At 32.6% G+C, this 27,742-nt stretch overlaps 1 protein-coding gene across 2 annotated transcripts; it reads left to right on the top strand.

The window, feature by feature from the left end:
* The first annotated feature begins 252 nt into the window (after positions 1–252).
* Positions 253–25,897, top strand: LOC133188617 (uncharacterized). Of its 2 annotated transcripts, none has more exons than XM_061324114.1 (4): positions 253–326; positions 8,090–8,222; positions 9,456–9,526; positions 25,768–25,897. In XM_061324114.1, the coding sequence occupies exons 1-4, from the start codon at positions 275–277 to the stop codon at positions 25,788–25,790; spliced, it is 279 nt and encodes a 92-aa protein (XP_061180098.1). In that variant the 5' UTR covers positions 253–274; the 3' UTR covers positions 25,791–25,897. The 2 variants fall into 2 exon arrangements, with proteins under 2 accessions (XP_061180098.1, XP_061180097.1); XM_061324113.1 differs by lacking the exon at positions 25,768–25,897 and adding an exon at positions 10,675–10,839.
* Positions 25,898–27,742: the final 1,845 nt, after the last annotated feature.

Below are 27,742 nucleotides of genomic sequence, written 5' to 3'. Positions count from 1 at the left end.
CTTTAAGCATTCATAAATATATCTATACCTGTAATCTTCAGTGCTTAGATATAAGTATTTTTAATCAACTCTTTTGCCTCTCTTTTAATGCAACTTTTTCATCGCCTCACTGAAGGCGTGTCGGACAGAAAGTATTATAAAACGTAAATATAAATTAAGGATGGCCCACTGTCGGAAGTTTGTGTGCGGTATGTAAACTACCACCGACTGCAAAAAATTAAACAACCTGTAAAATGTTCAATGAAGAACGTTTAACAACATTTGAAAACTGAGAATGGTCAGGGTAAAGTTTGTGTTGCTTGTTCTTATTCTTGATTTTACTGAAGGTAAGAAGATACAAGTCTGCCAAAACTGTTTAAAAAGAAAATAAATCGTCTTGTGAAAAACTATACATGTACATATTGTCGGCGGTGACCGTATGTGCCTTCCCTCACTGCACATAGTTATTGAATGTAATTGGTATGTAAATCACACAGAGTTATTTTGCTAGATAGACATATTTTATCAAGCACGGTAGCAACTGCAATAAAATACAAGTTCCACTTCGAAGAGGGAGAATAAGTTTGATTTAAATTCTCTAAGAATAAAACTCTCTCTCTCTCTCTCTCTCTCTCTCTCTCTCTCTCTCTCGCAAAATATCCTTAACTAATATTTTTGGCAGCAAAATATGCTAATGCTTGTAGCATATACTGTAGCCGACATGTGCCAATACGTACATGTAAGGTACACTTTGTCGCTCCTACTGCAAAGAGAAAAAATACTCATCTCAGTACATATAGTGTCGCCGTTGTCAACATATACAGATGGATGACATTTTGTGCAGTTACAGTAGATGCATATTGTCACCGGCGATAAACTTATATTAATAAGATTTTACAAGCATTACAAGTTTCTGTTATCGTCCTATTTTTATACAGCCCCCCCCCCCAAACCGGAAATGCTGAATCTGCTCCTGTCATAAATAAGACACATGAACTTCGATTTGAATTTTAAAATGCCAGGTCAGAAGAATAAATAATTACTTTTTAAGTATATCTGCATTGCTTGGTGTACTTTCAGTGAAGTTAATTGTACTTAGTGTTATATCAGGCGTAAAACTAGATGCTGTCATAAGACAGTTATACCTGCGCAGAGGTGTTGCCTCTAAATGTATTCTCCTTCATATTTGAGTAACCAGGGTAAAATACTTAGATGAGTCTTTGGCCCATTGTCCTCTTATACATGTATCAGTACTTTATATAATAAATTAAATGCACAATTTAATGAAGCGAATTCTGTAAAAAAAAAAAAAAAAAAAAAAAAAAAAAAAAGGGGGGGGGAGTTTTTTCGCAAGAAGGTTTTTGTGTTTTAAAAACAATAGGGGGATTGTTGGCCCATATCTGGAACTTGTTGAATGTTTGTCATCAAAGTGGATAAAAGTGCATAGCGATATTAATCTCGTTAAAAATTTTTGCCAAAATACAACTTCGAAAATGATATCAGAATTAAATTCTGGCCATTAATGTAAAAAAAAAATATTGTGAATTTTAACCCCACTTCCCAATTGTCAGCAATGCTTCTTTCAAAGTATGAATGGGATACTGCACAAAATGTAAGAGGACCTAAGAAAATTAGTTTGTTGTTTTAAAGAAAACTAGAACTGTCATTTTTTTTACCCCATTTGCCCCCCCCCCCCCGATGAAAAAACACCTCAATGCACATCTATAGGACACCAGCAATCATTTTTCAAAAGACAATTTAGCTACTGCAAAATATATAAGAGGAGATCAGGGAACCGGCTTTTTGTAGAGAAAAAAATTTCTACCTCGAATTGCCGGTCCCAAGGTTGAAAAAAATTCTAATCCAAAACCTTTGGAACATTAGACAGGACAATATAAGGAATCACTGTCTAGTTAGTAGAGTATGCCAGGGACATCAACAATAGTTGGAAACGTGGGATAATTTATGCATAACGGACTTTGCCGGTATATATATACGTAAGCAGATCAAATGTACGTGTATGTTAGTATTACAAAAGATGTTATTTCGGAAATTTGTACATTCAATATGTCAATTATACCAGAACTTTCAAAAACAAAGTTCGGGTATACATATATTGTTATCTTGATCGATCCCTTTGTCCGTCTGTCACACTTTCTTCTTCTTCAAACTCTTCTTACATTTTAAGCAGAAACCAAACCATTTTTTGAAAGATGATTGGTAGTGTCATATCATGTAGACGTTCAACAAGATTAAAGAGTTTTCATTCTCATCCTGGGAGCCATTTGAGGTCCAAAAACAACGTTTTCTACAAAGCCTGGTTCCTAGAACTTTTCTTATATCTTACGAAATAGGCAAATCATCTTTTGGAAGATATTTTTAGTTGATGATATGTTTCAGATGTACAATAATGCACATTTTCGTTTTCCCCATGGGGAAATTGGGTGTTGAAAAACTTTTTTTTTTAAATAAACTCATTCCCACAATTCCTCTCACATCTACTCAGTAGCCAAATCGTATTTTAGAAGATGATTGGTGAAGCCTTGTAAATATGCAATGAGGGTTTTCATTTTTTGTGGGGGGGGGGGGGCAATTAAGGGTCAAAATAGGCGTTTATAACAAAATTCTGCTTCCCAGAACTCTTCTTACATTTTTTGCAGTAGCCAAATCATCTTTTGAAATATGGTTGATGGTATCCTGTTTATGTGCAAAAGGTTTCACAATTTATATTTATTTTCTGGCTCGTGGAACATGAAACACCTTGGATTTAAGACTACTTTTCAATCGCTGTAAGATGTTAAATTTGCAGATAACAGGAATTGTACTGAAAAAAAAAAGTTGGATTGTTTGATTTTTACAACAATTAAGTATAACTGAAATATTTTGACTCAAGCTATTGACGATGGGGATGACCCCATTGGAGCTTGCCCAAAATAATACTCAATGCATCTTGACATGTGCAGCAAGAAAGCATAAGGTTTATGGGTGGGGATCTCAACTATTAAGAGATATTTGATCAATTATAAAATGACGGAGTAGGGCTCACCCATTGGCACTTGTCCAACACAATACTTAATGGATCAAGGAATGACCCCTGGGTACTTGTCAAATCTACGCCTTAATGCACCTTGACATGAGCACTGCATCAAACCTCAGACATAAACATAGGCAGTGTCTGATCCTTCGTCAACACGGCACAACGGGTCTTTCGGATGAGACCTTAAAACCCGAGGTACCGTGTTCCTGTACGTTTTGGCATAATAAAGAACCATCACTGCTCAAAGGCCCTGAATTCCGAGTATGTCTGCATTTGAAGCCGTTCACCGTATATGGTGACGTCTCTATATTAAAAGAAATTCTCGAATGGGACGTAAAACAACACAAATCAATCATTCTTTAAGAATTGCCTGTTATTACTTTGCTCTCTGTCTTTTCATGAGTAAACATGAAAACTTTTGAAGAATTAAGGCATTTTCTTTGTCTGACGAAAGGCAGTTCCTCACAGGAAACAATTTCTTTAAATTAGAAATTACATTTCATCAATTTCATCAATCTGGCAAAATTTTTGTAAAAAAAGAATGTACCCCTGTTATACTTGAAGTGTAATCATTTTCATTTTTAAAATTATTAATGTAAAAAGTTTTATGCACTAGAGATTCTTCCTTAACTTTTGGATGCGTAGTTTAATTAAACTGATCTTAGAGGTTCATCACCATGGATACAAACCTTTAGATTTGGATTTTATGCTAGTGAACACTGTAGGATTTTTAAAATGCTAGATATTAGAACACTATTGCCGGTCAGTTTGAAGCCGATATCTGAGTTCCATAAAGTGAAGTGTAAAGTATCCTTAAGTTTCTTTAAATTAACCCTATTGTCTTTGTGATATATATTTTAAAAGAGATAAGATACAATATATGATTATAGAATCTGCATAGGTGGCATCAGTGACATAATTTGAAGGGTGGAGATAATTAACATAGTATAATATGTTTAACAGGTATAGCACATTCCCTTAAATTGCTAAAACTATACACATAGCTTGAATTAACTTTAAGGCTTTTACAGGGCATTCAAAATGCATCGACCAATCTACTTGAGTGCAGTTTTCACAATCATGCTTTATAATGAAATCACAAAGAGTCGTACGTACGTGCCCTCTAATATTTGTACAATATGGACTATTAAAAAAACATGGCCGTAGGAACCGGGGGGGGGGGGGGGCACGCCCCCCCCCCCCCAATAATTTTGCCGATATATAGAATATTAAAGAAAACGTAGTTACTATATGCTTGTGCCCCCTCAATAATAACGTATAATGACCTTTTTTTTCATTTTTTTTTTTGCTTGTCAAGGAATTTTGGTAGTGGATGGTGCCCCCCCCCCCCCAACTGAAAATATACGGTTGTGCCCCCTCAAAGTGAAATTGCTTCCTACGGGCCTGTAAAAATCAAGTCAGAGATTAAAAAGTGCTGTTTTTAAAAATTTCTAAAAAATATTTACATTGTTTGGGTAACAGTACACCACCTTGTGCGCTGTTGGGTATGGATAAGTATGATTACTTCACATTGTGCTGAATTATTATTAATAATTAACAATTAATCATCTAGAGTTGGCCTTCCTTCTAATTTAAATCAAGAAATATATAGTCCCAAGAACTTTGATCGCAAATGCTCAGAAGGAAACACATTTTGAAAAGCGATTTTTTTCATACAGATTTTCAAAACTAAATTGCGACTTTTAATACTTTATATTGCTCATGTAAGAAAAATTATAATTAAATAGTTAAATCAAGCTGTCTCAATAAGTTATATCAAGCTATGTAGCTAATTCACTTCCTGTTCATCACTCTTCATCATTCTTAAAAGATTTATGCAGCCATTCCTTTAAGGTATGAAGTGGTTATCGCTCACCACTTACAACACTACATTCTTCATATAATTATTAGCCCAAACCCTTTAATATGCTAGCACTCAAGTTTTATATTTTACTGATGTCTTTTGTGTCAGCTTCATTTGAAAAAGAAATCCTGATATTCCTTTGGCCGATCGCCAGTGTCTTTCGGGTTGATAATCACTTGTAAACTTACTGTTGTAATGAGTATTGATGGTCAGATTCGATGGCTCTTCCGCGTCGCTTATCGATAGTAACACACTTTTTTTAAGTTGTGCAAACGATTATAGCCCAGTATTTTAACTAAGAACAAGAGTCTTTATGTTATTCATGCATGTAAAGTGCAATATAATTTTCAAGATGTTAGGAACATATAATTACAATTTATACTGTCCCTGCACTTGCAAATGGTCTTGTTAAAAATTCAATTTAATTATATTTGTTCCATAATCATCGAAATATCGATAGCAAATATAAAAATTTCTTTATACTTTTTTCCTTCAATGCAACGTTTTCTTCTCACTGAAAAGATCTGCAACTTAAAGTATATTAAATTAAGATACAATGACGCAAATAAAAATAAAGATAGTTCTGTGTTGGAAGTCAACTTACAATGTATAAACTACCACTTACTGCGAATTAATTATACTTTCAATGAACAGCGTTTACAAAACTAGAATGGACATGTTAAGATGTTCATTGCTTGTTCTTACATGTATATCTGGTATTACACTTGGTAAGTAGGTATACTTAAAATTCGAAATGTTAAAAAAAATATTTTTCTAGGATTTTTCCCAGTTTTAAAATAATCTCTTAGAGAAAAAAAATTACAATTAACCATCGGTTAAATTCAATCAAATTTAAGTTATTATCTTCAGCGCAGTTACATATTTCCTAGCAATTTTTATAAATAAACTTGTATGGATCAATATTGATGCACATTGAACGAAATGTGCACCATACTAGAGAATCATAGTTAAACGTAGAAATCATTGGATTTTACTTGCATAAATTTAGTCAAACTTGTCTGCACAAAACAGATTGAATGATTGATTTTTTTTTTCAAATTTCGAACCTTTTAGTCAATAGATTGCATCGTTTTAAAAAATGTTCGTACGTAGAACATGCTTTTGCGTATCTAATCAGCTGGGAGGTATAAACTCCATATGCAAGGGATAACAGTACATTGCTAAATAAGTAATGGAAGTTGACGATAGAGAAAAAAATTTATCACGCTCATCAAAAAGCCTAGTTGTTAGTGTTTCTCTCTTGAAACATCCAAATATGACACACTGATGTGGGGATCAATGGAATATATTGAATCAATGTGGGAATGAAAATAAATATTTATCGGAATACTTGTTTGTAGGATAAGAATGGTTTTTACCAAAATAAGTTGCAGATGACTAATTATAAGATAACGGGATTTATTTTTTTTTTGAAGAAGAAGAAGAAGAAGAAGAAGAACAATTGCAAATGATGTCAAAAAGTCAGGTCTTTAATTTATAATGGGGAATAGTTGTAAAAAGTGTTGAAAAGTCGTACGTTTTGATACTACTGATTTGGGTAAAATTTAAGCTTTCAAATTTTTTCTAAAAGTTTTTTGGAGTTTTAAAGTATCTACATCAGATTTACAACACTTCTCAAATACGTTGTCGTGAAGTACTTCAAAATTTCTCCACTAATGTTTTCGTGAGGAGTTCGAAGTGCATTTACAAGAACCTACTGTGTATCTTTCTTTGAAAGAATTTTATGAAGTTTGGTTTTTAAGTAATTTGGAATATTTGGTAGTTTGGACTGACATTATGATTTTGAAGAATTTCCTCCTTAGAATGGGAACTATGAATATAAATTGGATTACCAATTGTGGAATTTAATGCAAGCTCCTCTAAAATACAAATTAATAATGAACCTTACAAACGAAGTCAATTGTCAGCTGCAACCAGTACATATTGATCGTGTATTCTATCTATTTCTTATTTCACATCCTAATTGTTGAATTGAAAATCCGCATTGATATAGAATATTTAATATAAGTGCTTCAGGACTATTTCCTGTCGGGATTGACAACTTTTTAAGGAAGTTTCCTCATACAGATCCATCTATCATACAATTATTCACTGTTCAAGTCGTACAGGAAATCTGTATAGCACATGGGACAAAAGAAACATTTAATCTTGTAAAGGGCACTCCTTTAATATTAGCGGTAAACAAAATCTTTCGTAAAAATAATCATGGGATATAGGTCCTTGCCCGTTTTCCCTAAGAAAAATATGTAAATAATAATACCTTATTCTATGTCACACCCTGTATCAGCCCGAGGAACCAATATCAGCCAGAGGGCCGGAAGCCTAAAAACTATAATAAATATGCAGAATCTGACACATCTGTTTCATATTAAGATATTTTACTGGAAAAGAAAGTGAATATTCGATTGGTCTCTCGCTATATCTGAGGGCCCCTATGTAAATCCGCTCACTTAGTCACTGTTCAGTGTATTCAATCGTCACTGGTGTACACGGAAGTATGCTTTACAGCACTCGGTAGAGACAAAAAAAAAATAACTGTGTACTTCGTCTAATACAGAAGAGTAAGATACCAAAGAAAGTTACAACAGTTGCACAGGTCAGTGCAGTATACAAACAAACACAAATACACGTAACTGCAATAAAATGTAGACAAAGGTAATGCAAGATAACCAGCACGAACACGGGTCGCCATTCCTACCCCGGTGCTGATATCGTAGAGTAGTATTATCGAAGATGGCGTATGCCTATTAACGATAAGTGTTCAGCTTTAAGGACTAGATAAGAGTCGAGCTCAGTCCTCCACACACACACACACACACACCCTCACACACACCCTCACACACACACACACACTTTATTTATTTTATATATATTTATGTAACATTTTATGTATGATAAAATTATAAAATGACAAAATGATTTTTCGAGACACATATACATTGATTTCAATTTGACAACAGACCTGTAACATTCATTGAAATTCAAAAAGGGGAGAAAGAATACAGAAGAACATTTGTATTGTTTTGTATACAACTGGATTTCCTGCCAGTCTCATAGAAATCGTCCTATATCTGCGCCGAATACACTTTGCATAAGCTGAGTTATGTCGATTATCTTATGCAGAGTATATAAGGTACCAATCTAAATAGCGTTTTTTTTTTAAAATTTAATTGGATTTCTTACTTCAGCATCCAACCCGGATGGGACTTGTGACAGTGACAGTGATTGTACAGACCCAAACTACAAATGTTGTACCGGAACGGTGTGGTGCTGCCCTCCTGGTTATATGTGTACCGGAGGCTCTTCTTGTCTCAGTATAGGGTAGGGATCGGCCTCTATTTGCGGAAATGAATTCTATATCAATTTTTTGAACAGAAAATTTGTATTTGACCAAAAAATTTTCTTACTTAAAATTTTATTGAAATTTGTTGTACCTAAACATTTGTTATATATATATATATATATATATATATATATATATATATATATATATATATATATATATATATATATATATATATATATATATATATATATATATATATATCTGACAAAAGGAGGGCTAAGATTAGGGAGTGTAAAGAGAAAAAAACTGTTGTGTTATTCTCGGATATGAGACTGGTCTCTCTCTCTCTCTCTCTTTTTTTTTTAATCAAATTTAACCTGAAGAGTTGAAAAAGTATTGTTTGTTCTGTTAGCAATTACAAAGAGCACTTCATTTGAATACAGATTAAAAAAAAAGATATTTTTTTCTTTTAAAATTTTCACTACAACACTGTTATTATCATAAAAGAGTGTATATATCTAATTTACATGCACTGTTCAATTATATCTATAGTATCTCGTAAAATGTATTTTAGGATATTAGACTCGATACCAGAAGAAAGGTGTTACTTTGAAGGAAAAAAAGTCTTGATATATATTTGTGAAATCTGCTTATTTTGTATAAAATGTGATGATTTGTGTGCGAAAAAAAGGTAATGTAATCTTTACAAAGTCTGGAGGATGTCATATTCCTCATGACTCATCACGTCTATGAAGAAAAATGTTAATGACATTAAAAAGCCTTGGTAGGCTTATTTGATTCCTTTTAAGATGTTGCTATTCCCAACGCTGCATCTGATATTGATGGAGAAACCCGAGATTATGTCTATCAGATGTTGACAATAATATGAAAAATGACTTTTTTACGAGCTATGGTTGTTAGCTCTTTCCTCAATCCCCTGGACCGGAGAGTCAGTGATTTTCCCGTCTTTGTGACCATCCTGTAGGTACGGTTTCCAGCTATTTTAAGGCGCCGAATACTTGCCCCTTGCAATTGCTACTAAAGCATTTCCAGGAGATGTGCCTTTGACTAATTTTGAGACGGTTGGCAATAACTCAAGGTTTAAAATGATACTATCTAGTGGCATAAGTATCTCTCCTTAAGAACCAAACCAGAATTTTATCCCACAAAAAATCTGTTGTTTTTTTTTTTTTTTTAATTTTGTACAAATACAACGAAAAATATTTTCAAATTGATAAAATTATCATTTTCTTTCGTTTTTATTTCAGCTTGATCATCGGTCCTATCGTCGTTGTAATTGCCATTATTGCGTGTGTCGTCGTCGCTATCTTTTGTTACAGTAAGTATTTGTTGACTTGGTAATTTCAGTATCATGATTCATGTAATATCATTTGATAAGCATTTAAAATCAATCAATTAGAACTGAGATGGTTTCACTTTAGGACAACGAAGTTTTATTCGTTGAATATTTGTGCACCTGAACGAAAGATTGAAGCCAATTTCTAAAAAGTGTCTGATCTTTCTTTTCCCTGATGTCTTCAGAAAGGATGATTGCATTTAACGCCAGGATTGGGGCTTTTTCGAACGCCATTGTTGTTTTTATATCTTAACCTTATTTTACTTCTGTTTATTCCTGAAAGAATCTTGCCGATTTGAAACCAAATTTGAACATTAAAATGAGTTTAGACTGTGGTAAAAATAATTTGAAGTTCTTTTTCTCCTTACTGCTTTCTAAGTAGGGATAATTTACACTTACCTCCTTTGTTTATATGCAGCAATACTAATGATGTAGACATTTCTTTTTTTTTTATTTTTGACAAATGACCTTGAATTAAACATAATCTTTTAAAGAATCAAAAGGTCAAGACAACGATCGGTGCTAACAACAAAGTTGCCGCCATTTTAAAATTCCTTTTGTCTATTTGTTTTGGTAAAGGTTACATACGATGCTCGAAGGTTGACAGAGAAAGAACCCCACTGTATTTAGATTGTAATGAATGGTCTGATTTCAAAAAAAAAAATTATATTCAAAATTGTAATGTTTTTCATTCATTTTATATTGTCATATATTGTCAAAAAGCAGTGGTAGAGCTTACTACAGTATTAGTCCAATATTTAAGATTCAAATAGTAAAAATTCCGTAATCTTTATCTCTGGATTTTGATAAGGGTTTCATTACAGTCATATTTATTTGTCAGAAAGAGCAATGAATATTCATGTAGATAAAATGAATATTATTTTCCATGAGCCTATAAATTTCATAACTAGGTCTGGCGGTTTGGTTTTACTTCATATTTTATTGTATATATGAACGTGTGATGCTGATCAAGGTAATTAATTAATACCTACCGGCACTGCACAAGATATCACTTGAATTCCTCTAGATCTGAAAAAATAGGTTCTGAGAGCGCAAACTGAAATCATGATGCACGTCTCATAGTCATCTCTTTTTCAAATTAATGATGTTCTTAATTATAATTCTCTTAGGAAAGAGACAGCACACAGCAGGTGTTGTGTACAATCCTCATGGAGTAACACCTAAATTTTAACTTGCTCAACATGGTCAGGAACAATTCTCCAGGATACAAGGTTACAGAAAACCACAGAATGAAGATCAACTAAACCCAAGAGCATGCGAATAGAGATAGAGAGAGAGAGAGAGTAATCGTTTAAGCTTGTACATTTATCTTTTGTTACTGCAATTTTTGCATTTAATTTTTGTATCATCACTATCACTCCCTGTAAGTATTTAGAGCTTGTTTTTAAAGGGGCCTGGACACAATTGCATAGTTTACAATTTAAATGTCTATTTTTATTAAAAAAAAAAAAGTAACTTCAGTTTAATGATTTGAACGTACATGAATATATTCTAAGAATCCAATGACAGAGACATTCTTCATAACATCACGTTAACACCTGTGATTGTAAACAGGGCACAAGCTCTTTTATTGATAGTGTTAACGTTTTACCGGATGTGTTCAATTTGTTAAGTCTGCACAAATTACTGAGCACAGACTGATACACATGAGTTGGTTTTGCTTTCTTGCATTTCTACTCTGAACTTTCTGGATTATAGTTTCCATATTTTTCATTAATACACAACAAAATTTCTATTTTTCTTAAGTATTAAGGATGAAGTTTACTTTGTGAAAGTGCAAGGATATGCATCAATAAAACGCGTCCCGAAAATTGTAGTTTTAATAATTTTAAGAAAAAATAAATTTCTTAACACGCTTTTAATATATATCGGTGTGAAATGCTCTAGCAACGTATTAGTAATGATATTATAAAGAAAATTTTAGAAAATATGAGCTTCAAATCTGAGTCCCAGCTCTTTTAAAAGCTTACACTACATGGATACTTTTAAACATTACATGTTCATATTTAATACCTGTACTGCATGACTGTTTATCCACTGTAAAAAGAAGATCTATAATAACAATAATTATTGTACTATAACCAAGCGGAGTAAGAATGCAGGTTTTATTAATTTATTAGGTAAATGAAAAAAGCAATGGCAGATCTGAAATATATTCAAATACAAACAAATATTACAATATCATATTTCTTATAAACTTTGAAAATAATATAGATATATTCTTTCTGAAGCAAATATATTTTAATTCACATCAAAAATAAGAAAAAATTAACTTTACTCAGTACAAAAGTAGAATATTAATAGTTTAAAAACGTTCTTATCAGAAATATCAAGAAAAATTATAATTAAGCTTATTTTTAGATTTCAAATAAATTACAAAAACTAATAGACAAAAAAAATAACCTTTCAAGTTGTGACAACGGGCATCTGGTAAATTGTGAGGAGTTAAGTTTCCAACATGGATAGGAATGGGCCCATGCCACAGTATTTATAGAAGGAAAACCGGTTAAACAAGATTTACATTGGGGCACAGACATGCTGGCCAATGAACTTTTCATGAGTAGAATTCATGAATCAAAGCCAAAACCATGAATGGACTACTAGCAAATATGGCATATAGTAAATAATGATTCAGCTGCTTCTTAAGAAAAAAAGTAGAGAAAAAATATTTTTAATAAATATCAATCTGCCACACACTCCCCAACTTAAAATTTAGCGTATTGATAAATAGAGAATATATTTAACCATTTCATAAGATTCAAAAATAGCCATATACTCTCCAGAAAAAATACATATATACAATAATAATAACAAAAAGTTTTACACAAGTAATATTGTCATCTAGAAAACACATTTGGTGACATCACGGCGGGTTAAGGTTTTCTGGCAGCCATTGTCCGATACAACACTTGGGAGATTTCCTGAAATGTTCACAACACGATATACAGTTGAGCCCCATGAATCCTGGATTTTTTCTGTCGCGGATTTGACGGTTTCGAACATACACTTTGTCATCAATATTTAAATCCGGTTTAAATGCTGTACTGTGACAGTCGTTGTTGGACTTTCTGCTATCGTGGAAGTATGGTCACTGGCTTTATCGAACGCAAACTTTAGTCGGTCTGATCCATTCATCATTAGACATCTGATCGTCTTAATGACTGTCTAAAGACCCAGGTAAGAAATCAATGGGTATTATCGAATGACGTCCAAACATAAAATAAAATGGGCTGTATCCGGTTATTGTATTCTGTGTTGCGTTGTACAAAAAAAAGTAATTTTGGAAATTGTTTCTTTCCAAAATTGACACTATGGTGTCGCTTAAGTTCTGGTGTAAGAGTCTTAAATAAGTTGTGCAGAGTTCTATTATATCTTTCACATTGAGCGTTTCCCTCTGGGTGATAAGGAGTGGTTCGAGATCGCGTAATTCCATACATCTTATAGGCCTTTCAACTGCCGCTAGGGTTCGATGAAAAGAACGATAACCCATTACCGGAACTTGTTTACAGCGGGTTCGAGGAAGCTAATTGTTTTTAAGGATGTCAAGTTTTAGCATTTCCCAAGTATTCCTTCACTGTCAGGGAAATTCAGTGGTTTTAAAATTTAGCTCAAATGTTCAACTTAATTATCATGTAGTTATAGACCCCGTACAATAAAATATAAGTGAAATTTTTAATAAAAATATAAAGTGAAATCCATCCCCCTTCTTAATTTTGACCTGATTAAATTTTTATACTTGATCTTTCTTCTTCGTGCTTAGTGAAAAGAATAAGATAATTTATTGTTGCATTTAATTGTAGAAATATTTATCTTTATAGATGAAGCACAACAATGTACAAACAAAAAACATGGCATTATATTTTCTTCTTCATAACAACTGTTAGGGAGAGTTAAAAATCTTGAATATAGTCCATTTCCAATTCATTGATCCCGTTATTCCAGGTATAGAGTGAAGACTTTCTCCTTGTTTTGGTCAACCCTTTTGTGTACCAAAGAATATAAGGAACCCTTTTGTGTACATAACAATACCAATTGAAGCAGCCTATATGTCATTCCTATAAACGGTAATTCAAAAATCGGCACCTTCTTGGTCGTTTTTCGCACTTGAGTTACCTGTCCTCAAAACACCACATCGTACAAATCAAATATTGATAATTATTTTTTTATGATTTAATTAAAGGTATGTATAGGTTATAATCTTTTTTGAGAATTTCACGTACCTACAAATATATCTATCAATTGTTTATTACCATATGTATAACTTGAAAAATTAGTTGAAAGGCCTACATCTTACACAGTTGAGCAATGGCGTTTGCTTCAATATTTCGGCCTTGATCGTAAAGGAGACGATCTGGTACACCATACTTGTAGAACTATTCATTTAGAAGAACGTTCGCAACAGTATCCGCTTTCTGGTCCTTCGTCGCAACGGCTTGAGTAAAATGCTCTGGTTCCAAAACGGTAAAGTCGATCGCGAGACTTTACATGGTCTACATGCGATGAGATAATTCATTGTAGTGCGTACAACTGGTTGAGACATCTAAGAAATTACACAACGTTCACAACGCTTACAATAATCCTTCACAGAATTGAATATTCCAGGCAAATAAGATCTTGAACGGACAACAGAAAATGTTCCTTGATGACCCAAGTTGTCATGACAACTGAAAAACACTTTTTTATGCAAAGATCTGGGTAGAATAAGTTGCTTTAACGAGGTTCGCTCCTGAGCTTTTGATCAGATTTATATCTTAACCTATATTTTAAAAATTCTGCATAAAGTTTTAATTCTTACAATAAATTTGGATTCTACAATGCCAATTAAACTATATTTAGTTAAAACTCCATGATTAAATTCCATACCAAAAGCAATAAGTCAGGAACTATATTTTGTGGCGGAAGGTTTTTTAGAAGAAAATGATCATTTTTTCTCTTTCGAAGTGTTTAAAGTATGTTAAGTTTGGGTTCCTATTTTTCCATGCAGCCTGCACACAAAGTTATTTTGTACAGTGAACTGTTTTATACTGGTCCTAAATTGTATATCAAATAAACTGTCATAGATTCTATCATCATATTTCATAAATATAGCAAATATATTGTGAAAATCAAGAAAAAAATATCCCTATTTTAAGCTTAAAATTAGCACTATTTTAGTAATATCTAAAAATTTACATCACAGACCCCCACTTTTTATTTTATTTTCTGAATATATAAGATACTTTTAACCATTCTTCTTAAATTCAGTAAAATGTCATTACTTTCAAATTATTTTTTTGCTTGTTAAATGTTTAATGCCAGAAAAATGAAATTTTTTGGGTGCAAAAAGGTCAAATAATTGAACATGCGGAGTAATTTGAAATTTTTTTTGTTGTGACAAATTTTAATGTGTCTATTCGAGAAGAAATAAGGCTGTGTTTGTTCCCATAATTTATTTGAATAAAAAATATTGGAGGAAAAACTTTAAAAATTGATTATGTGTAAGACGTATTTACAGTGCAAAAAGGTCAAACTAAATGCTCTGTACCGCCAAAAGAAGCGCATTGACCCCCAGGTTTTGTTTTGATTTTTAATTAAGCTATGTGTATAAATTCTTAAAATATACTTGATAAAAAATTCTCATTACTTTTGGTGGCAGGATCCAACCTCCTTAAGTCCCATGATATAGGAACTGCGATCACTCTCTTAAAAATTTCTTTAATAATCACAATTTTATTCCACTCTCTAACTAATGTAATCACATCTCTTTGTAACTTTCTGATTTCAAATTTTGTTGGTTTATATCCTTCATAGAAAATCTTCAGAAATTTTGCTGTTTGAATCAGCTGATTGAAGAGACTGTATTTCGTCGAGCCTAAGAGACAGATAAGTGTCGTAAACTTCATTTACAATTACACTCGATGCACTTTGTTTCTGTAGATCCGAAGGCAGTTTTGTAGAATCGGAGAACTTCTCTAGTAGAATCTCTAAATCACTATGCCGCATTTTATCATCAGGATCACTGAGACATGAAAGATCATCCGCATTTTCGCCATGGCGGCCCGGTCGGAACTTCACGTCAAAGTTAAACATCACTAATTAATTGCACTGAGTTTTGATATTTTAAGATGACACAACGGGTTGGTATCATTGAACACTGTGAATTTCGATCCTATTTGGAAGTTCTTGGACTTCTCTGTTATGGCCTAGTTTACATGTAACGGTAGTATTTTCGAGAACTATAGTTTTGCATGTTCCTTTCACTTGGCTTTAAAAATCTGCTAGCGTAGGCGATGACATTTTGTTTTCCTTCTTCGACTTGTGATAGAACGATAAAACGACTCAGAGATTTTTGCACTTTGACATTTTTAATTTTAATCCATTTTTCCGGATGGTTCTAAACACAGTCTCTGGTGGCTTCAAATTGTGATTCTTGCTTCATTTGATGACAATTCAACTTCAGCGGAAGTATATCAATTAATGTATTGTTCCGAATAGCAAAGATAAAAATAAAAGAAATGAGAAATGATATCTTGATTAAAAGTCGGGGCTGATATATGAGGCTGATTAATGTCAACTCGGAACAACTCACATGTTAGCCTCTTTATCCGGTAAATATTATTTTCTCTCTATGAACCTACTGTGTTGAATACCTTTTCTATTCTTTGCAAACAAATGTAGAGGCTAACTTTGTCAGCTACTGACTTTTCAATGACTTATCATAATTGAGTGGTATCGTCTAAATGATAATTCAGTGGTCTCTCTGTCATAAGTCAAGTGCATCTGTTGTATAGTCCGATGCCTATTGATATTGTGACCGATCTTAGCTGCTGATCTGTAGTTCACTGATGGGAAAAATGGATTGGACAATCAGAAATCTACTGAGAAAGATAATACATCCAAACAAGTCCAAAACCTTTGCTTGCAGTTCCATGTCAAATAGTCTTTATTCAAGAAGATGTTATAAGTATTTGACATGCGTTTGCTAACTTTTATTTGTCTAAATTCAAAGAAGAATTTCTCTTTCTTTCGCCCGAAGGTCTTCCTTGTTATGTCCCCCAAACGAAGTTTGGGAACATATTGTTTTTACTCTGTTTCTTATTAAGTCTTCCGTTCACAACGGAAGACTTATAGTGATTGTATTGTTTCTTTTTAAGTCTTCCGTTCACAACGGAAGACTTATAGTGATTGTATTGTTTCTTTTTATTATTATTATTATTATTCCTCCCAAATTTTGTGAGCGCGATTACTCAGAGATGGTTGGATAGATTTTCACAATTTTTCACATGATAGTAGGCTGATATATGAAGTTTATATAAAATTCCGTTTTTTGAAAAATTCACTTCCGGTCCGAAGTTACGGCCGAATTTCCAATTTTTAAATGGACTTTTGTCCGGAATTTTTCTTGGAAACGGTTTGAGGTAAAGATGTGAAATTTACAGGAGTATTAGATCATGACATTCTCTTTGTTTCGAAGTTGTTTTCGTGTGTTTCCGGTACTTCCTGTCCGAACTGGAAGTGAACTTGTGTTTGGTCAATTTTCAACTTTTTTGTTTTTTAATATTTTTTCAAGATATTATTATGTATAACAGAGGTTATTCTACAAATACTAAATATATAATTTGTTTTGAAATCAGATTCCACATTTTGCAGATTTTCGGTACCCTCATTTTCCCTATTTACCTAGTGTGTAGACAATGGGCAAAGAAAGATAACTCTGACTTGTAAGTGAGAATAGAACTTTCGAGATAAAGGCGGAAATAGTATCGATGACGTTAGAGACATATACACTCTCCATATCAAAATATTAAGACGTTCTATATTCACTCTTCAAAATTTAAGAGGACGTTGGTTACCGCTTCCAGTGCATGTAAAGTTTGAAGTTGCCAGTGTAGTGTAAGTCTGTATTGACAGTTAGTTAATTTACACATGAATATATCTAAAAAAAATTAATATATATATATATGCTAGGTAGCTAATTCAAGTAAATATATTATAAGCACTGAATATACATTTATAGTGATGGACAGGCATGCAGTTTTATCTATTTCGTATATTAAGTTCAGAATACGATAGTTATAAGCCTTCTATAATGCAGACGATTTATTATTCTCTATGATCTGAATGCGAAATTATCCCGATTTCCGAGTTTTACTTTCGATATTAAAAAATATTACATACACTCAAAAAAGGAATTAAGCGATAGAAAATTGTAATTCAGTACTGTTTTAAAGCCTTTATAAATAAATTGATATCTGCCTCTGAAAAGAAAGAAAATCAATCTATAGATTAGATTTGGTTATTACATATATATTTGATAAAAGGTTAAATTATTTATGACACATGATCTATACTCTATATACCCAAGGAATTATAAAAGATGTGAAAAGGCGATTCTTGGATTCTTGTGAAATACTCAAAGAGTTAAAGAGTGTGTGAAATAATGGTACGCTATATGTTTCTTTTGAAAAAAAAAAAACATGATAAAAAAATTGTACAAGTCTGTTGATATGTGGGATTAGTATATCTGAATGAACACAATTTTATGCAATGATATATAATCATGTACATGCAACTGACGTCCGTACTTTTCCTTGTAATTCATAAAATTATCTAATTCCTTTGAAGCCCCCCCCCCCCCCCCGTCTTGAATTTGAATTATATATTCGTTTTAGATTTAAATCTGGAACATGTGAATAACATTACCATTTACATGTATACAGAATTTCATATTTTATAATTATGAAATGTTCAATTTACATGTCTGAGAGAGAGAGAGAGAGAGAGGAGAGATTCCCTCTTAATCCCGATCCAGACCAAAAATTAGTTCTTTATCGGTCACACCCATTCTTTATTAGATGTTTTCTGATTTCATAGTCAGTCATGGTCACATTCTGTATATTTTTCAGCTGAAAAAGTATCACACGAAGTGCACGTGTGTTGACCTGTCAATCAAAATCACTTGACGCTGTATGCACTGCAATTAAGTAGCCTGAGTTCGAAATGATCTTGAAGTATGATCTTTAAGTAAATCTGCTGCAATAAACTTGTGAAAAAAATAGAATAAAATAAAAAATAAAATATCTCGGTATTATGAACTTCGACTGTGGGACGTGGAGACCGGTCCTTTGGATGATATCGTATAAATCGAGGTCCCTTGTCGCAGAAGATGCTGGCATAAAAAAGATTCCCCACTGCTCAATTGCGATAAATGCCAAAGTATAGGTCAAAAATTTACAGTCTCCACCGGCGAGTGGTGGCGTCTCCATGTGAGTGAAAAATTCTGGAGAGGGACGTTAAACAACATACGTATAATCAATCAATCAATCAATCAATCAATCAATCAATCGATTGCTGAAGAATTACTGTAATTGAATAATTTGTCTTATAGGTATGTTGTCAAATCTTGATATTATAACTTTACAAAACTCAGTGACTTTACGTTTAATGTGATACTAAATTAATTCATTATATTTTTTTATAACACCATCACAATTATGCCAAAACATACACACAGTGAAGTTTATGATAGTACGGTGTTCGTTCGTCTGTTTGTTTGTCTTAGAAATGATTGCAAACATTTTTTTTTTAAATTGCTAATGATATACGTATATCTCTTATAGGTGCCAAATGTATTATACAAGATTGATAATGAAAATCAAAGTACCTTAAGTACTGAAAGGACTTTTTTCCAGTTATTTTTTTCTTTCACAGTAAATATGATATGTATGTTTTTTACACAGAAAAAAGCAAATTCTTACAGATTTAGAAGAACGGAAGACTTTTTTGTTGCCATGGCAACAAGAGTCTAGTTATTATTATTATTATTATTCCTCCCAAATTTTGTGAGCTCGATTACTCAGAGATGGTTGGATAGATTTCCACAATTTTTCACATGATAGTAGGCTGATATATGAAGTTTATATAAAATTCCGTTTTTTGAAAAATTCACTTCCGGTCCGAAGTTACGGCCGAATTTCCAATTTTTAAATGGACTTTTGTCCGGAATTTTTCTCGGAAACGGTTTGAGGTAAAGATGTGAAATTTACAGGAGTATTAGATCATGACATTCTCTTTGTTTCGAAGTTGTTTTCGTGTGTTTCCGGTACTTCCTGTCCGAACCGGAAGTGAACTTGTGTTTGGTCAATTTTCAACTTTTTTGTTTTTTAATATTTTATCAAGATATTATTATGTATAACAGAGGTTATTCTACAAATACTAAATATATAATTTGTTTTAAAATCGGATTGCGCATTTTCTAGATTTTAGGTACCGTCATTTTCCCCATTTACCTAGTGTGTATACAATGGGCAAAGAAAGATAACTCTGATCTGTAAGTGAGAATAGAACTTTCGAGATAAAGGCGGAAATAGTATCGATGACGTCAGAGACATATACAATATTTAGACGTTCCATATGCACTCTTCTAAATGTAAGAGTACGTTGGTTACTGCTTCCAGTACATGTATAGTTTAAAGTTGCCAGTGTAGTGTAAGTCTGTATTGACAGTTAATTGATTTACACATGAATATATCTAAAAAAAATTAATATATATATGCTAGGTACCTAACTCAAGTCAATATATTATAAGCACTGAATATACATTTACAGTGATGGACAGGCATGCAATTTTATCCATCTCGTATAGTAAGTTCAGAATACGATAGTTATAAGCCTTCTATAATGTAGACGATTTATTATTCTCTATGATTTGAATGCGAAATTATCCCGATTTCCGAGTTTTATTTTCGATATTAAAAAATATTACATACACTCAAAAAGGAATTGAGCGATAGAAAATTGTGATACAGTACTGTTTTAAAGCCTTTATAAATAAATTGATATCTGCCACTTAAGGGGATGAAGGACACATGGTCACATGACTCTGTTTAACTACGTCATAGTCTCCGTTTATGTAAGTGCAAAACGTGTAAACCATCAGTTCTTGTATTAATATTTGACAATTTGTTTACTTTGATTACCATCTTTAATCTTATGTATAAAAAATAAAAAGTTTTAACATTCTTGTAAACATTAACAAATTATGAAATTGTTTGATCCACTCCTCTGTTTCCCTAAACTGCGCGTCCAACAAGTCGGTGACGTCATACACGATCTGTTAGTACAGCAAGATCATACTCGGTGAATACAGGGGCGGTATTTATTATGTAAAAACAGGTCATAATCAGTATGTGATGAAATATTTTGAGAAATGGGGAACACAAAAATCATTTTTGCATTGCTGATGACGGAAATCTTATGTAGGTATATCTTATTTCGCTTATTTAGCTTACGCGTGACGTCATAGTTGGTTTTTCCCGTACTCGAGAAATGTAAACATGACACGGTTTTGTCATGCTTATGCCTTCTTTCACGATGTCCTGTGCAATATTGAGGTCAGCTTCACCATTCGAAATTTTTACAGTTAATCAATAATACGAAGGACTTGCATTTCAACGTAAATTTAAAAATATTGAATGATAGAATTTTTTGTAAATTACGTTTTATGTTGTTTAAGTTGTCTTAAAAAGTACGTAATTTTCCCTATCCAGATGCAGAGTGATAGAAGAAATTTGCTTTTTTGAATTTTAAACCCTATTCATACTCTGAAATATTTTAAAAGATACATGTCCACTTCATATTTTTTTATAAATGCTTAAAAAATCCCATTGTTGACAGAGTAATGAGCCCAGAAACATGGAGAATTAAAACTCCACTTAGATACTGTAGGACATAGTATTTGTCAATCAATATCTCGAAAATAAGGTCAGAAACCTAATGATATTTCTGCTTTAAGATATGTGGGACATACTTAATTAGAAATATACAAAATATAAAAAAAATTGAATGACAAGTATTTTTTCAGCTCAAGGTCCTTCTTCCCCTTAAAAGAAAGAAAATCAATCTATAGATTAGATTTGGTTATTATATGTATATTTGATAAAAAGTTTAATTATTAATGACACATGATCTATATTCTATATACCCAAGGAATTATAAAAGATTTGAAAAGACGATTCTTGGATTCTTGTGAAATACTCAAAGAGTTAAAAAAAAAAATATGTGAAAACGCGATTCTGTGTGAAATAATGGTACCCTATATGTTTCTTTTGGAGAGAGAGAGAAAAAAAAACATGATAAAAAAATTGCACATGTCTCTTGATATGTGGGATAAGTATACCTGAATGAACACAATTTTATATAATTATGTACATGCAACTGACGTCCGTACTTTTCCTTATAATTCTCCCCCCCCCCCCTCCCTCGTCTTGATTATTTGGAGACGTTCGTACAGCTAGGCATTTGAATTATATATTCGTTTTAGATTTAAATCTGGAACATGTGAATATAATTACCATTTACATGTATACAGAATTTCATATTCTATAATGGTAGATTTGTCATTATGAAATGCTCAATTTACGTCTGAGAGAGAGAGAAGGAGAGAGATTCCCTCTTAATCCCGATCCTCCTATCCATTAACATAGACCAAAAATTAGTTCTATATCGGTCACACCCATTCTTTATTAAATGTTTTCTGATTTCATAGTCAGTCATGGTCACATCCTGTATATTTTTCAGCTTAAAAAGTATCACACGAAGTGCACGTGTGTTGACCTGTCAATCAAAATCCCTTGACGCTGTATGCACTGCAATTAAGTAGCCTGAGTTCGAAATGATCTTGAAGTATGATCTTTAAGTAAATCTGATGCAACAAACTTGTGAAAAAATAGAATAAAATAAAAAATAAAATATCTCGGTATTATGAACTTCGATTGTGGGACGTGGAGACCGGTCCTTTGGATGAGATCGTATAAATCGAGGTCCCTTGCCGCAGAAGGTGCTGGCATAAAAAAGATTCCCCACTGCTCAATTGAGATAAGTGCCAAAGTATAGAACAAAAATTTGCAGTCTCCACCGGCGAGTGGTGGCGTCTCCATGTGATTGAAAAATTCTGGAGAGGGACGTTAAACAACATACGTATAATCAATCAATCAATCAATCGATTGCTGAAGAATTGCTTAAATTGAATAATCTGTCTTATAGGTATGCTGTCAAATCTTGATATTATAACTTTACAAAACTCAGTGACTTTACGTTTAGTGTGATACTTTTTTATAACACCATCACAATTATGCCAAAATATACATACAATGAAGTTTATGATAGTACGGTGTTCGTTCGTCTGTTTGTTTGTCTTAGAAATGATTGCAAACAATTTTTTTTTTAAATTGCTATTGATATACGTTTATCTCTTATAGGTGCCAAATATATTATACAAGATTGATAATGAAAATCAAAGTACCTTAAGTACTGAAAGGACTTTTTTCCAGTTATTTTTTTCTTCACAGTAAATATGATAAGTACGGAAGCCGGTTGGTGCCAGGTAGAAAAAATATTTTATCTGGCGGCCGCCAGATAACTTTCTGGCGGCCGCCAAATAACTATCTGGCGGCCGCCAGATAAATAACTGGCGGCCGCCAGAAACTTATCTGGCGGCCGCCAGATAAAATATTTTTCTACCTGGCATCTACCGGCTTCCGTAGATATGTATGTTTTTTACACAGAAAAAAAGCAAATTTTTACAGATTTAGAAGAACGGAAGACTTTTTTGTTGCCATGGCAACAAGAGTCTAGTTATTATTATTATTATTATTATTATTTTTCTTCCTGGGTACTTTTTTGTCCGTGAGTGATCTCCGAAACTACACATCCGATTGAGGTGAAACCTTTTTAGGGTTAATAGGAATGTTATGTAGATTTGCGGAACGAAGGTCATTTTGCGCGCACGCGCATGCACGTGCGTGCGCGTGCAATGCGTAAAATGACCAATATACTTGTTATAGCTGTAACTTTTATATTTTTTTATGAAATCCTTTGATACTCAGAATATAAGGATGTATTAATAGTGTAGACAAGATGACATGGTCAGAATGCGCATGCATGCACGTGCGCGCATGCGCATTGATTGAAATAAGCAATACAATCGATATAGACTTAACTTGTACATTTTTTGATGAATTGCATTGAAACTCAGAATATAAATATATATTAGAAGTGTACACAAGAAGACTTGATCAGCGCACACATGCATGCACGTGCGTGCACGTGCGCGCGCGTGCAATGAGTAAAATGACAGATATACTTGATATAGCTATAACTTTCATATCCTTTGATGAAATGCTTTGATACTCAGGATATCAGGATATATTGAAAGTGTAGACAAGATGACATGGCCAGAATGCACATGCATGCACGTGTGCGCATGCGCAATGATTGAAATAACCAATACAAATGATATAGACTTAACTTGTACCTTCTTTGATGAATTGCATTGAAACTCAGAATATAAATATATATTAGAAATGTACACAAGAAGACTTGATCAGCGCACACATGCATGCACGTGTGTGCACGTGCGCGCGTGTGCAATGAGTATAATGACAGATATATTTGATATAGCTATAACTTTCATATCCTTTGATGAAATGCTTTGATACTCAGGATATCAGGATATATTAAAAGTGTAGACAAGATGACATGGTCAGAATGCACATGCATGCACGTGTGCGCATGCGCAATGATTGAAATAACCAATGCAAATGATATAGACTTAACTTGTACATTTTTTGATGAATTGCTTTGAAACTCAGAATATCAATAAATATTAGAAGTGTACACAAGATGACATGATCAGCGCACACATGCATGCACTTGCAAGCACGTGCGTGCGCGTGCAATGAGTAGAATGACCAATATACTTGATATAGCCAAAACTTTCATATCATTTGATGAAATACATTAATACTCAGAATATAAGGATATATTAATAGTGTAGACAAGATGACATGGTCAGCATGCACATGCATGCACGTGCGTACGCGTGCAATGAGTAAAATTACCAATATACTTGATATAACCATAACTTTTACATTTTTTGATGTAATGCTTTGATACTCAGAATATATAGACCCTTTATAAATGTAGACAAGACGACATTGTCAACATGCACATGCGCGCGCATGCAATGCTAAAATGACCAATTTACTTGATATAGCTGTAACTTTTACACTTTTTGATGAAATGCTTTGATACTCAAAATATGTAAATATATTAATAGTGTTGTCAAGATGACATGGTCATTATGGACATGCATACACGTGCGCGCGCTTGCAATGCGTAAAATGACAGATATACTTAATATAGCCGAATTTTTTTTATCTTTTGATGAAATTTGAATATAAAGATGTATTAAAAGTGTAGACAAGTTGACATGGTCATTTTTTACATGCATGCCCGTGCGCCCGCGTGTAATGCGTAAAAAACCCAATATACTTGACTGCCTTTTTTAATGAAGCTTACAGGGAATTAGACACCAAAAGGAAGTTGGGGAGCGTTTGGGGAACATCTGTAACGGTCCCCGTTACAATTAATACTAGTTGGTAATTGTATTTTAACTCACCTCTGTACTATCGTGTTTCGACTGAATGATTTTAGTTATACTCTTTGAAATAAACATTGTGCTTATTTTTTATTCGTATTTTCATATTTCATTTTTAAATACAAAATAGAACATTCTAAATTAAAAACAAAAATAAATAAGGAAAATAAACGTTAATAATGATTATTGTAGTGATAAACAATCTTGTGCCTACTGTAATTTTCTTTCTTTTTTGTCATAGTTTTATCGTCGGTCCTATCGTCGTGGTGATCATTATCGCTATTGTCGTCGGAATCATATGTTACAGTTAGATTTTGTTGTGTTCATGGTGAGGTAGTATAGCCTAATGATTAATACTAGTATATCAATTTATAAGTATCCTTTAGGTTAAGCACTATGACTTATAATCTAATCAAATAATAAAGATTAATGCTTGTTTATAAATCGATAAGTATTTTAAAAATATAGAGAAATAAAGGAATATGGCATTTTACTGTAATGTATTTTGATATTACATATACATGTATTCATGTACCTAACTTGTAAATATAACATATATGTATATATATGTAATACATATGTAATTTATATTAAATCAGCATATCTCGTATGTCCATGTGTGATGCTGGTCGGGATATTAATTAAAATTTAATTAAGTGATGCCTATGGGACACTGATATCTGTACTTCTCTTAAGAATTGGTCCTGATAGCAAGCGACTGCAAAAATAGTGAGCATCTTTACTTTTAGTAAATTAATTATGTTCCAATTTATATTTCTTACAGGAGAAGGACGTGTACAATACTAAATAACCCAACTAGGCAACGGAAAACTTCTATGAAATGAACAACACAAAAGTTTGGACAACTACAAAGTTATTGACAACCTCAAAATTACCGACAGCATCAGGAAATATCAGGCTACAGAAAAGCATGGAGAGAGAGAGAGAGAGAATAATCACTTTCTCTTGAACATTTATCTTTTGTTAATGCTTTATCTAATTTGGGCTATATAATGAACTTCCTATCAGTATGAAATATTTTGCATTATACTCTATAAGTTCACATTATCATCTCTACTGACTGTTGAAGTTCATCCATAATAAATATATTAATTTCTATTTTAGTATTCAAGAGTACAAATGAAATATCATACCCATTTTCTGACTGCACAAAATACATGTACTTAGCTTGTATTAAAATTTTGTCACTAGAACTGAGTTATACCAAACCTTGGGGGGGGGGGGGGGGGGTGAACGCTTTAACAAACATCCTCTCGGATTTATAACGTGTGCGTTTTGTTTCTCTTTGGTTTCATTTCTTGGTGACAAATTAGATATAAAACCAATCATGAAATGAATACATTTCTATTTAAGGATCTGGATATTTAGTCAGAGCTCAAAAGAATAAAAATATGTAAATGATTGACCATTCTACGTGTATAAAATGGAAAAGGGGATTCTATTTCAAAATAGATGTGGAATCTCGCTGTGCACACAGGTGTAAGAAAAAAATTACTGATGGGTTCCATTGTAGTGAGTATAGTTTTTTTTAATATGATTAGATGTTTTAAGGTACGTTAGGCTTTTTATAAAGCATCACATAGAAATGTAAAGAAAAACTATTTTTTAAAGTTAAAATTAGAGTAATAAATATTATTATGATTATGTGTTAGCTTGTTTCTGTTTAAAGTGTAAAAAGTATGTCAAATCACTGGGGCACTTTCGAAATGATAAGTGCATTTAAAAACGCTATCTTCTGAGCAGGTATTTGTCCAAAGCCTTTTATTTGTTAGCTTTGCAGTTTTAACTCGTCAGAAAGTCTTAATTCCAGATAATGTACTTTTTAAAAAAAAATTTGTGCCATCTTCATTTGTAGTCGAATTCCTGACTTTCCTTTTTCCGGATGATTTTCTGAAATTATGATCATTTTTAAACTCACATCTGTACTGAGAATAGAATGGACTAAATGTTTCCGTTACGCTTTATCTTCCCACTGAAGAAGGTCTAACGAAAAATATAATACATAAAATTAAAGTAAGGATGGTTCTGTATCGGAAGTCATTTTACAGTATGTAAACTGACTGCAAAATACTTCCCTGAAAACTTTCACTGAGCAACATTTGAAAACTGAGAATGGGCATGTTGAAGATTGTGTTGCTTGTATTCATTTTTGGTTTGACTATCGGTAAGTAGATAAATAGGTAAGTTGTTAAATATGTTTAAAAAAGGGAATCCTCTGTCTTAGGTATGTTTTTTTTTATTTCCAGTAAGTAATCTCTCCAAAAAAAATTTATACGTACATAAAATTTGGTCAAAACCTTTTAAGGTAGTTTGGTATATTATAATGACCTAACAAATAGGGGGTTTGTACTTGCACAAATTAGTTAAACTTATTTGCATAAAATGGACAATGTTTAAATAAAAGATTTTTTTTTTGTAGTATCTATATTACGGAAACACAGATTTCACTCTTATGCTAATACATGCATATCCATATAAGGAGTGAGGAGAATTACTTATCGTACGTGGCGTCTTGCAATAAGTGGTTAATCAGTGGTTTGAAAAAAGAGAAAAATTCCCATACTAAAAAATCAACAATAGAAATACGAAAAAGAAAGACTAACGCAGATTGAAGCAATTTTTAAAAAAAAAAAGATATATAACGAATATCATATTTAGCATGTGGATTAAAATTGAGACCTATATTATCCGGGCATAACATTTTCATTGTGACACTTTATCATATAAAACATTTGGTC

The sequence above is a fragment of the Saccostrea echinata genome, unplaced genomic scaffold, assembly GCF_033153115.1.
Source record: "Saccostrea echinata isolate AGI-Se365-2 ecotype Australia unplaced genomic scaffold, CSIRO_AGI_Sech_v1 ptg000016l, whole genome shotgun sequence".
NCBI lineage: Eukaryota > Metazoa > Mollusca > Bivalvia > Ostreida > Ostreidae > Saccostrea > Saccostrea echinata.
The sequence above is the reverse complement of the archived record's forward strand: the minus strand, read 5'-3'. Positions and strand labels throughout refer to the sequence as shown.